General features: G+C 42.7%; 1 protein-coding gene across 3 annotated transcripts in view; it reads right to left on the bottom strand.

Annotated features, from left to right (window-relative positions):
* sugct (succinyl-CoA:glutarate-CoA transferase) overlaps positions 1–13,439 on the bottom strand; it is a 61,265-nt gene that overhangs the window by 47,276 nt on the left and 550 nt on the right. For all 3 annotated transcript variants that reach the window (XM_061064310.1, XM_061064313.1, XM_061064314.1), the window contains exons 2-9: positions 12,878–12,926; positions 12,695–12,768; positions 12,516–12,601; positions 11,150–11,200; positions 10,824–10,944; positions 8,266–8,357; positions 7,680–7,823; positions 1,499–1,594 (exon numbers count right to left, since the gene is read on the bottom strand). In XM_061064310.1, coding sequence (XP_060920293.1) covers positions 1,499–1,594; positions 7,680–7,823; positions 8,266–8,357; positions 10,824–10,944; positions 11,150–11,200; positions 12,516–12,601; positions 12,695–12,768; positions 12,878–12,926 — 713 coding nt within the window. The remainder of the gene's footprint in view (positions 1–1,498; positions 1,595–7,679; positions 7,824–8,265; positions 8,358–10,823; positions 10,945–11,149; positions 11,201–12,515; positions 12,602–12,694; positions 12,769–12,877; positions 12,927–13,439) is intronic.

Genomic DNA, 13,439 nt, shown 5'->3' with positions numbered 1-13,439 from the left:
AAATTTAAACAGGGGTTGAGTTAAGTGACTTTAAAAATAAATGAAACTTAAAGACAGCGAGTGTCCAAAGCTGGCACACAAAAGGTTACAGGGCGAGTAACAGAATTTAGTAGCAGTGGTGAAATTTAAAGGAGAATAAAAAAAAAAGTGACATATAAAAGTAACTGCTGAATGAAAGATGAAGCATTGTTTCAAATATCTACAAACCATAAATAACTGGAAATGTACTGATTCTCCTGCAGTACTCTTTATCGAAATAATCAAGTTTTACTCATCAACCTCATGGTTAGACTTTTTTTTAAGCTTATTTTTGGAATTTTTATGCCATAAGCTGAGAGGACAGTGGATAGAGTCAGATATCAGGGAAAGAGAGAGAGAGTGGTGAAGGACATGTAGGGGAAGGAGCCATGGTTGGATTCAAAACCCGGGCCGGTTAGACTCTTCTTAATGACTAAATGTACTTCAATCCTTAAACAAAAAAATCAGAAAGATAAAAACATAGAAATGGAATCATGAAGAACTCCAAAAGATTTGGTCAAACGTGATCTTAACTGTAAATACTCTCCTGTATGGAGGCATAAAAACAGCATGTTTGACCTGTTAAGGCGTGGAACAGAAAAACAAAGATATAAAAAGAGTCTGGTGACAGCGGTGTTGATCAAGATGATATGTGAGGAGATAATGAGCGATAACAGGAGAGGAAATCACTTCCAGAGAGGAAGCAGAGTGACACACAGCAACATTAACACATCCAGAGTGACTGACACTAATGCTCTCTAATTGTTTTATAATTGTCTCGGTGCCTCCATTTGATTTCCCTCAACACTGACGTCAACTGTCAGGACTTTTGCTCAAATGTTCCACAACTGTCAAACATCTGAGTGTGTTCCCAACGACTCCACAAGCACCAGACTTAAATATGGAACTCTGCATTCTGACGGACCGAATTAACAAAAGTCAAAATGTAACTTTATTAAGAGAACACTAACACAACCGCACGTCGAGCTTCTATCCTGTTACCACTGGTGAGTTGGTTTCAGAGCAAACACACATTTAAATTCAAGCCTCACAGTGAACGCCACTACGCTCTGCTCAGTTTCAAATACTGCTGCTGGTCTATTGTCGCCTGTTTTCTGCCCGAATCACGTCTACACTCCAGCTTTGAAACAAGACATCTTCTGAACCTCAAAACCTTCAATCACTTCCTCCACTTCTGTAGGCCTCTCCTCTTCAACTAACAAGACAGAGGACAGCGCCCTCTGCTGGTTCGGTTGTCAAAAGAGTACTGCAATATACTTTTTTGTCAAATTGATTTAAATTGTCCATATTTGTATTGATGTTTTATTGTATTATGAGGCATTGTCACAGTGATGTTTACATGCTAACAGGACGTGTGTGTGTGTGTGTTTCTGCTGTTGTTACATTAGCAGCCCGATTAACACTTCCTGTGTGTGTTTGTGTGTTTAATCGACAGACAGTTGAGTGTTTAGGAAGTCACCTGGTAAGGTACGATGCTCCCGTGGGCTGTCCCCCAGCGCTGTGCCTCCTTCCCCGCGTTCAGATAGTTAGCAGCAATGTGGCTGAGACAGGACACCTGAGGAGAGAGAGGGTGGGGGAGAGAAGGAGAGGCAGTGTGTTAAATCTGAGCTGTCATCAGTCGTGTTGGAGGTTGTGGTCAATCATCACTCCTTCGTGTAACAACAGAATATAAAAGCTTTTCCTCCAATTCTTCTTCCTTTAAAAAAAAAAAAACACCATGAAACAAACCAGCGGCTCCTTTTCGCGCTTTCTCTAAATTTACAAGCTGCTGAAAACATGTGAATGAATTTCCACGACTGCTGAAGGACTTGGCCTTGAGTGTTGTTAGCCGCCTGTTAGAAACACCTCATTCTGCTCCGTTATAACTCCTCCTATGAAACACATGTTCTGTTTCATACTGACGGTGTTGTGTTCAGTGAAATCTTTAAGTGTTGAGAAGAAGAACAGGCGTGCTGGGCCTCTTTGGGTTAACACAATCGGCCTTTATATCAGCAACTAATATTTCACGGCTCTGAAGAGCTGCTGCCGGTTGAAACTCAACCTGAATTTCGGTTCGGAGCCACACATCCAAAATATAAGCAATGACAACCAATTTTACAGAGCTGGAAAACTTTCCAATACTTATCAAAGTCAAAGGCTGTATAAAGAAATGATGCACTGGGACCAAAAATTTCCCCCATTGTTTTTTTTTTTTCGACTAACAGCGCACAGCAAGACAGATAGGGCCCAGTGGTTAAGTTCAGCGACTGAATTAGCTGAGGTGACACCTAGCAGACAGCTAGCAGCTCCCACCTGTCACTCAAAGAGGCCACGCCCCTCACTCTGCATCACTGATACCTGAAGAGAGAAATAAGTTATACTGACCTAAACTGTTTTTGTACCAGGCTGTAAACATGTTTATTTCTGCTGTAAAGTCGGACAGTTTAACATGGGGCTCTATGGGGAGTGACTCACTGCAGGAGGCAGCCTCTAGTGGACACTAGAGGAACTGCACTTCAGTGTTGGCTTCATTTTCAACATCAGAAGGTTGCTTCTTAATAAAAAGGCAAACTATGAATATTATATTCCCTGTAGTTTTTGGTGAGACGTAGCCGCTCTCTGTCTGTTTTGAAGGAAGTTGTTTTAAAGTCCTATTCGTGATTGTTTCTGAACTTTTGCCCGAGGCCACTGACAAGAAAAGAGGACAACAGAGGAAGAAATGTGTGATAGTAGAGAAAGAGGAACAGTATGAGATCAGAGGTGATCAAAACGCTTTAAACAGAGAAGAGAAACAGACTTGAACTTATGGGTGGTTCTGTCAATCACTGCTCTGTTTGGAAAAACTGTTATTGTTAAAATCTTCTCTTACTCATACTACAGGTCGTGCAAGATATATTGTATACAGCTAACACAGCCAACTGTTTAAAAACATGTAAAATACTCTGCCAGGTTCCTGTTTAATCCAGCACGTAGATCAATTACAGGGGAATCAGAAGATTAATCACTTTTTCACTCTTCTTTTCAATAACTGAGACTATTATTGCGCATAATGTGTACAGCAGTTTATTTCTTCATTTCATTTCATACTTGCTTTACACTTAGCACTTGAAGCTTTTTGCATGTCTGGTTAGATGCTAAACTGTATTTGGTTGTTCAGTACTTGTACTTGTGCACTGACAATAGAGTTGACGCTAATCGGATCTAAAAGTTATTGTATGTGGTGCTGGACATGTCCGCTGCGATGAAGATAAAAACACAGATTGGATGAAGACATTTTAAACTTGACAGGTCCAAACAACACAAACTGATGACTCTGATAAAGAATAACAGCAAACAAAACCAAATTTCAACTCTGAGTATTATTCTCTTGTAATTGTTGTCGTATTCATCAGCCAACATTTTTTTTTAAATGGTGAATTGCTAAAATCCCAGTAAGTGTGAATTCTGCAGAGGTCAGATTTAACAGAGATCAGTACGGTCCTGTTCTCGTCGTGTTTGGGGAAAACTTTCCCATCTTTCAAAAACTGTTTCTCATCTTCAAACGTCGGTATTTTTCTGCATGACTGAGCCATTTCCTCAAACGACCACAACAATTTAAGACGTTGCAGGCTGAACTTCAGACTTATGACTCCTCAGCCTTTGGTGTGGAGTGTCTCCTGATGTTTACAGCTGTTTCAGGACCTGCAGGCGGCGTGCCGAGAGGCAGCGGTGCTCTCTGATTGGTTTGTAATGATTAAATTTCCCCCGACGACCAAACCAGAGTCAGCTTAAACCCGCTCCACATGGATCCACATCCACCGCTGCTGTGTGCTCTCATTGTTCAGCTCCGGTCCAACCGCTCTGTGGTCGACATGCCTGTGGTCGCAGCACTCCGTACAGGAATGCACCACAGGGATACCGAGAGGAGGAGGGGGGATTGTGGGTATTTTATGTGTAGCAGCAGTGGGAGTGAACCGCAGAGATCGAGACCTCACAGCCTCCAAACAATTACAGACCGCGTTTCACTTTTTACAGTGGAGTCAATTTCTAGATCTCTCCATCTCTCTATCATCCATCCATCAATCTATCATCCATCCATCCATACATCTGTATCTTTCTTTATCAATCCATTTATTGATACTTCATGGTTTCTATTTACCTGCTGCTGCCATGACGGTGCTTAGCTTCAGCACCAGGCGCTGTCTACTCTCTGCAGCCCTGCTCACAGACTCAGCGTTGTTGTTAAGAAAAATAACAAAATGAATTAAAACCGCAAGCGGTGACGAAGGGCCCTCGCACCCCTGTTTATGTCGGGGTGTGCTGCGACCGCGAGAGTGCAGCAGCAGCGGAACGTGGCTAAGCAGCAGGCCGTGCAGTACGATTTGTGTAAAAGACGTACTATGGTATGCTGAAATAGGCAGCGTGATGGAGATCACAGAAAATTTTGACGTGGAACAGTTCAGCCTGGCACTGTCATGATAGCTATGAAATATGGAGCAAATTGAGCATTGTGTAGTACGTATTCCTTGCAGTAGGAGGCTGGTTGTTAGCAATACGAGTGCACCCTGAACCCAGGGATCCAAGATGGCGCACGCTCCGCTGCGACAGCACAGACCGCACTCTGTTTGACTCCACACCACGTCCCGTCTAAGTGTCTATAGTTATTGTATTGTTAAGTGTTCTATCTGAGCTACACTGCTGTTAAGACATGGTCAAGTTGTTCCAAGTGATCGTCACTCAGCTCGCAATTCTATGGCTGGTCTGCGATGGCCTCGCACTACCGGTTGACATCAGCAACAGGCTACTCGCCTACGGCCGCGATGAGCTCCTGCTGCACCGGACCTCGCTGCTGAGCAACAACAAACCTGTCGTGGATCTCCCACCAGAGCTTCGGCCCGAGGAAAAGAGGACGACGCGGAGGTATTCGCAGCAGAATAAGGAAGCGTCCTTTTAAACCACCTCTGCCCTCCGTCATCCTGTCAAATGTCCGCTCACTCCGTAACAAAGTGGACCTGCTACACGCCAGACGCAAACTGGAAAAGGCCTTCAGGGACATCTGTATCATCGTCCTGACCGAAACCTGGCTCCACGAGACCGTCTCTGATGCCGAGGTCAGCCTGGACAACTTCACAATCATCAGGTCCGACAGAACGGGACAATCGGGGAAGATGCGGGGCGGCGGGGTCTGTATGTACATCAATGACAGGTGGTGTAACAACATCAAGGTGCACCGTAAGGTGTGTATGCCCGACGTAGAGATACTGACCCTGTCACTACGTCCCTACTATCTCCCCTGGGAATTTCCAACGCTTGTGGTCAGCTGTGTTTATGTAGCCCCCAGTGCTAACGTCAAGATAGCAGCGGAGCTGCTAGCTGAGGATGTTAATGTTATGATGGCAAAGTACCCCGGAGCGCCGCTGCTTATTGTCGGGGACTTTAACACATGCCGACTGGACAACGTTTTACCATCATTCCAACAGTATGTGGACATTCCCACCAGAAAGGCAAACATCTTGGACTTATGTTATGGTAACATCACCGATGCTCTCCGTGCCCTTTCATATCCACCGCTCGGACTTGCAGATCATAACATTATCTGTTTACTTCCGTTCTACAGGCAGGAACTGAAATGTCACAAGCCACAACGCTACAGTGCCCCACAATGGTCAGAGGACGCCATTGCTCACCTCCAGGGCTCCCTGGCATGCACTGACTGGGACATTTTCGATGGGAACTTGAATGACAGGGTCTCTGTCATCATGGACTACATACATTTCTGCATTCACAGCAGCATTCCTGTAAAAACAATAAAAAAGTATCCCAACTCCAAACCATGGATAACTCCCCAGCTAAGACAGAGCCTAAAGGAAAAGAGCAAGGCCTTTAAGCTCAAGGACTGGGAAGGCCTAAATCTGGCAAACAGAACAATAAAAAATGAGGTTTTCAAGGCAAAATTGAAATTCAAAGACAAACTGGAGTCTGAATTCGCCAACATGAACACCAAGCAGGCATTTCAGAAAGTCAAAACTCTCACCGGGTGTGAATCCAGAACCAAAGTAGGTACCATAACTGACCCAGCCTCCTTTGCAAAACAGCTCAACACTTTTTCTGCCCGTTTTGACACCCTGGACTGTACAGCTGACTGTGAAGCATGGTTAAGAGCCCTCCCTCTATCAGAACCCGTTGAGCCAGCCCCCTTCACGGTAGCGAAATTGTAATATGAACAATATGGCAGAGATATAAGCATTTACTTTTTTGGCAAGTTGCAAAAAAAAAAAAGTTGCACTGACACTAAGTTTGCGCCGTTTGGACGAGCGCCCTCGGGCAAGATCCTTCAGCTTGGAAGGATGAAATACGTGATTTTGAGCGATTTTGGGCCATTTTTGTGAAATTCAACTTGAATTCGTGGACTTCCTGTCAGGTTTTTTTTAGTCCGTCCCGAGAAGCTTAATATGCGTACCAATACCAAAGTGTACGTGAAAAAACCCTCTATGGGGAGGCCATTTTGAAAATTTCAAGGGGGCGCCACTGAGCCATTTTGCGCCATTTTTTTACGAAACCACCAAAATATCAAATTTTTCGCAAGACCTGATGACCGTGGAATGTTTGGTGAGTTTTCACGCACATTCAGGCCGCGTTTAAAGTGGAGGAGGAAGAAAAATAATAATTCCTAGGGTTTCAAGAGGGTCCTACGCACTTGTCAGTGCTTCGGGCCCTAATAAAAAGTCACAATCAGTTGCCGACCCCTGATTCTCAAACAAATCTGCTAAATGAATTAAAAAAAGGGTGGTGTGATAATATCGCAAACCGCACCATTGAGCCACCCTTAATCTCCGCCGTGGGAATTCCTTCACAGCGACAGCTAATATTGATACCTGTTTGATACCATGGCAACACAAACAGAAGCACTAGACACCAAACATGGGGTCATTTCTTCAAATCATCAAAAACTGCAGGCAAACTCCTGCACAGTGTCTTAATTGCACAAATACATTGGCAACATATTTGTGCAATTTAGACAGTGTTGTCTCCCTCTCAGCAGCTTCTGGTTAAAAATGTGACTGAAGAGCTGAAGTGTTTTAAAGCTTTGGTACTTATTGATACTATACATACAAATACAGATTGTTGGTTGTTTCTTTTAAACATGTTGTATCAAAGAGTAACATACTATTGAATATTTTGACAACATTTTATTGTAATAAACTTCAGAGAATAGTTTCTGAATGATGCTTCTCTGTGATTGTCTCTCACCAAATGATGTCCTTCAGATGTATTTAGATCTTCTGAGAGGTGATACAACCAAACATCTAAACTCTGTCAGCGGGCTGCATTTCTCTCTGGAGGATGATAACGTTTTATCAAAGAGCTGAACTGGTGTGTGTGGCAGTCTCTTTTCCTGCCAAAGACGTTCAAAAATTAGAGAATATGAAACATAAAACTTGTTTTTAAAAGCAACACTGTCACACAAGCAGCGTGATAAGTCAAACACACTCCCGGGTGTCAGGAGGCGAATAAGACGTTCGAGCCTAGAGACCGTTTCAAGATAACATATCGCTGTATCTGTTTAAACTGAAGAAAATGAATCACTGTGTTTAAAATGTTCAGACTTTACGATATAAATCTACAGCTTGTTTAAAGAAGTAATTTAGTTTAATAACACACACTCACACTCACTCTGGTACCTGTGAGGACAGCAGGTTACAGTCGATATGAACCCCTCTCCCGGTCTTGTGCCGCTGCAGCAGGGCAGCCATGACGGCGCCGTGTGCGTACAGTCCCGTGGCCAGATCCGTCATGGCAACACCAGGGCGCACCGGGTCTCCATCCTGTGCGCAGGAGTAATGCATTATGGGAGTAAGGGTTGTTGTATGACTGGAAACATCCACAGCTCCTTTTATGATGATCTTTTTACAGCCTTTAGAGAGCAGTGCATTATGGGATTGTAGTTTCTGATGGTTTTATATGGAGGATAAATGTACAAACTCAAATAAAAAGGTTGTTAATAGTGTCTTTTGTTGTTATGATATTAAAACAAAACACTCTGACGTGTATTTGATTTTCTAACATGAAGAAATATTTGGTTTGGATGAAGTAGAGGGGTTGAGAGGAATGATAAAATACAGGATCTGAGTGGACTTTTGGCAAGAAACTTTGTTTTTGGGGAGCTCTGACACTTATTTAAACTTGTTGAAAATTATTATAACTTGTGACCTTTAAAAGCTTAAAAAAATAACAGCAAATAGATCACATAGAAGAGAGGAGTCTGACCTCTGGCCCGGTGATGTGCATCATTCCCGATACAGCAGAGGCGATGGAGTCATAGCCTGGACTCTGAGACTGAGGACCGGTCTGCCCATAGCCTAAAAACACACACACACACACACACACACACACACACACACACACACACACACACACACACTAGCAGTTTCAATCTAATCAAAGAGGAAACACAGCGGGGAATTGAACCCTCGTCCTTCTCCAGCCGTGTGTTTAGTCTGCCTCTCTGACTGAACACAGATTGATTTCCTCAAGAGTTGAGACAGTTCACATTAACAGAAAACATCCCATCGTGTCTTTAAACGAAAACCAGATCTGAACTCTGCCTCACATGTTGAGATGAAAACTGAAGACGAGCTCCGAGACAGAAATCAGTTCACAGAAAATTCAAACACGTCTGTAACTGTGGAAGTGAACATGAGCTTCAGCAGTGTGTGAAGCAGAAAGACTACGGCTATCCAAACGTTCCATATACGCAACGTATACTTTTTCAATACTTGTTTAAAAACATACAATCTCTGTAATATTTCAATTATCAAGAAGTACAGAAGCTTTAAAAAAACTATTTCATAAGACAGGTGTGTATGAGAGGAATATATACTGGAGCTCATTCAGCGGGAGAGTTTTTTGGGGGCTGTTTGTGTATTTTTTAGGAGACAGTGGATAAAGCAGGAAAGCAGGGTGATTAGGGAATGACATGCTCGAAAGGGGCTGAAGGTCAAACTCAAACCCGGACTGCCAACTTTGAGAATTACAGCCTCTGTACAGAACAGCAGGAAATAACCGCTTGGCCAACCGGAGCCCCATGTTGCAAAAGTTTTTGAGAACTGCTGCATTCACCAGGCGGCTTCCTTTGCGATCGTAAACTGAAATGTTTCCAGTACATCTCCAACAGGGATCACCATTCTGCCTGAAGATTGAGGCAAATCAATTGCAACACTGATTGGCAGCTGATAGATGCATTACCGCCACCTACTGGACAGCAAGGTAATACAGGCAGGGCAAATATACTGTATGTATGGAGCACCATAAATAAGATTAAGATAAGATTTTACTTTAATGATCCCCGCAAGGGGAAATTTCTATTTTTTCACTCTGTTAATCATGCAACACACACATAGGCTGAAATATACACACACATGCACAAACAGGATCCTATGGACATGCACTAATGGAGGGATGTAAGGGTGACGGAGCTGCCCACAGCGGGTGCTCCTGAGCTGACGGTGGGGAGGGGGTTTGGTGCCTTGCTCAAGGGCACCTCAGCAGTGCTCAGGAGGTGATCTGGCACCTCTCCGCACCGGGACTTGAACCGGCGACCCACCGGTTCCCAATCCAAGTCCCTACAGACTGAGCTACTGCCGCCAAAATACATCTGGCACTTCAAAGTGTTTCACGCAGTTTAAAAAAAAAACAGCATTAAAAACATCATTAATCAAAAATAAGATGTCAAAATACTAAATCTATTCAAAAATAAACCCAACAACCTTTAAATGTAACAACATGAATGAAAATACTCGTGCTCAGGCATAAGTCTCCTCCTAAAGTTGCTTTTGAACATGTAAAAGAGTCATTTTGTGGGGACTTGAACCCTCTATGTTGTTGCATTTGCACAAGTGTTTAAAAATATTCTTAGATCATTTAAGATCAATTAAAAAGCAATTCAATGTGGATAACATTAGACGATTTCAGTAAAAGAAGTACCTGTAACGTTAAAAACTGCTGTTGCTGTACTCATCTCTGTTTATTATTAAGTTGTTTATCAGTTTCCGTGCATGTGTCACACAGCTTTGACAAGTAAATGCATCACCTGATGAGAGCAAAAGTTGAAATAAGAAAGTTGACAAAAAAATGTAAATGGTTTTAAGTCCAATCATTGTTTAAAAAGAGCATGTTTCTGCAGTGTGAGGTATAATTAGAGCTGTGATGAGCTGAGTGTCTCTGCAGGCCTTGAGGGTTCACTTCACATTCTGAAGAGAGGAAACATGGAGAGCAGCAGCACAGCTCGTCTTTCATTTGAGACCAGCGACATCTAGTGGCTCAGTCTGTGAACTGCAGGTCCGCAGGTAGAAGAGATGACTTGTTTGAACCAAAATCATCCATCCATCCATCCATCCATCCATCTCACACACTGATGGCAGAGGTTTGCTGTGTAAAGTGTCCATCAGAAGTAACTAACCCCATTCAAACACATTCAAACACATTCATGCGCTGCCTCCGAAGCAGTGGGAGCAGCCTGTGGTTAAGTGTCTTGCCCAAGGACACGTCGGACAAGTGGCTGCAGGAGCTGGAGATTGAGCCCACAACCTCCCTGAAGAGAGAGACCGACTCTACCAACTGAGCCACAGCCGCTCTTCTTTGTAGTGACGTCACCTAAAATGTCTCTTTCCTCATATCATAACATTTCTGTCGCCCTCGGTCTGTAAACATCCCCTCGTGTCTGGTAAAAAGCTGTGAGCGGCATGTCAGACTGACGGTTACTTTTTACACGTCTCATCAGGTTGTGAAACAAACAGCTGCAGTTGGATCAGGGATTGTGTCCGTACCTGAGATGGAGCAGTAGATGAGCTGCGGGTTCACTCTGCTCAGCTGCTCATATCCTAAACCCATCTCATGGAGCTTCCCCGGCAAGTAGTTTTCCACCAGCACGTCACTCACTCCTGCCAGCTAACACATAAACATAAACACAAAACGATAACATACTACAGCAGTATTTCATGTTTACGGACGTGTTTGCTCTGCAGAGGGGATTGATTCGTCTAACTTTGAGAAGGAATCCCAGACTTGTATATCCTGATTTAAATCATATTTTGTCATGTTTTTAGACTTTATTTAAAACCCATAAGAATGTACTTCTGGGAGTGACTGGTACCTCCTGGATGATTCTCGCTCCTTTGGGATGCTTCAGGTCCACAGCAATGCTCTGAAATCACACCATCAATGCATCATGCTATTAACAGTCATGAGACTAATAGAGCCTTCGGTGTGTTACGTTCCTGATAAATCAATCAAATGTATTTGAGATTTATTCCAGACATTCTCCAAATTATGCACACCTTCTTACATATATGTTTCATAAATGATCCTGCCATGACTGAGAACCAGACTTTAACCTCACCAGCTAGAAAGTGAAGCCAACACTGAATTACCAAAAACTGCAGTTCCTCTTTTGTCCACTAGAGGCCGTCTCCTGCAGCGAGTCAGGCCCCATAGACTCCCATATTAAAATGTCCATGTAGAGCAGAAATAAACAAGTTTACAGTGTTTAACCTCATATAACTATTCATAATTTCCTTTATAATGTTTTTTAACATAGATTGTTCCTTAAGTCAAAATATGCTAAGCTAGTTTCTTAGCATCTGGACAGTCTGTAAGCATAAACTGTAAATATTACTGGATGAAGCCTGAGTGATGTCACCCAGCTGCAACTGCAGGGGGCTTTTAGAAGCCATGGCGATTTCCATGCTGGAAATTCTGTCTCAAACTAACTTTCAGTCTCCCCACGACAGTGCTGAGAGCTGGAGCTGAAGCCCAGGTTTAAAGCCTCCTGACAAACAGCTACACAGTGTACGCATGTCAGTTAGGTCGGCTACGCGCCATTATTATAAATAACGTTTATCCTTCAGAACATCAAAACAGATGAGTTATCTAAAAAAAAATCACCCCAAATTGTCTGCCAATGGAGACACTAGAGCGAATCAGACCTATTTTGTTTTTGTTTTTTTTAAACCAGGCTGTAAACATTTTAATTTCTGCTTTAGAAACTGACTTTTTTTGAAGGGCTGTGTATGTATGACTTCCGGATCTCTCGAAAAAATGCAGGATATTGTACTTCAGCATTGGCTTCCTTTTTCGACACTGGAGGTTGCAGCTAGTCTGTAACACCAGTTGTGTAATTGGACACCATTGTTTTCTTCTTTTGTTATTTAACAGCGGTTAGAAAAGAGCTTTCACATAAGATACAGCCATCAGGGGTCAGCAGTTAGGGCTGGGAAATGATCAATTTTATACCATCCATCAGTGGCATGCCAGTCTGGTACAAAAACAGTTTTTGTATTTACAGCTCCCTTCAGGACTGTACAGGCTGCATTTTTAGTTTCAAACTCAGTCAAAACTTTTTTTTATTTAGATGTTACCACAAATTAGCAACTACCTGCCATCACAGCAGGGTAACGTCCCAGTGTCTACATTTTTTTCCTACATACAGTCTATGGTGTTGACTCTCAGGAAACACTTACCTTTTTGTTTCGGTTGACGCTGAGGAAATAGGCGCTCTCTGCACCGACAAATGGAGGCCCCCAGGCTCTGGTGTCGTCACCTGCACCTGTTCCACACAACGACTCCCATAAGTCTTGGCTCACACAGTCTGACATCCGGAAGGAGGCAAGGTAAAGTGAGATAGAAAAAGATTACTCACCTGGTCTCTCCACTTTGACAACCTCAGCTCCCAGATCTCCCAGGATCATGGTGGAAAAGGGACCAGCCAGAACTCTGCAGACATTCAAACACGCATTTTACATCAGAATATAAATAAATAATACATTAAAGAGATGTAAAAAAAAAAAAGAGAATATTACTGCAGTTTTCAGACAGACTTTACCTGGTCAGGTCTAACACTCTGACGCCCTCTAGCGGCCGAAGGGTATCACCTGGGGACATTAAATCTCAATGATGAATCAGATTTATTTGAATTGATTGTTTCATTTAACAGGAAAAGTAAACAATTAAAAATATAAATTACTATAAATAAGTAACAATAACACTCAGATGTTGCATACGATTAAAACAAGAGTTACTGAGAACACACCTGTTTTTATTGGTTGCAAAATATGGGCCAATACGTCAATCGAAGCTACAATCTACAAATGATTAACTGTATTTATGTGTAAATCACTGACTTCAGTTTAAAAGCTGCAAAAAACAAAGTTATGTAAGATGTATTATGCCGGTAAAAGCCGGTCAAAGTGGTACAAAAAAGTCCTATCACCGCAATATTACGTTTCAAAAGGACAGTTATTAATTAATTCAAGATTAACGAGTTATTCTATCACGTTGTAGTTACATAGTTATCTGCGTTCACGTGGCGTACGAAAAATCGGAAAAATTAGTTTCCACTGTGGAAAGAAATCACGTGTAGCCGGAACAATAACAGAGAAGTCAAA

Source organism: Labrus mixtus, chromosome 19, assembly GCF_963584025.1.
Source record: "Labrus mixtus chromosome 19, fLabMix1.1, whole genome shotgun sequence".
In the NCBI taxonomy this organism is placed as follows: Eukaryota; Metazoa; Chordata; class Actinopteri; order Labriformes; family Labridae; genus Labrus; species Labrus mixtus.
This window is presented reverse-complemented; position numbering and strand designations above follow the sequence as displayed.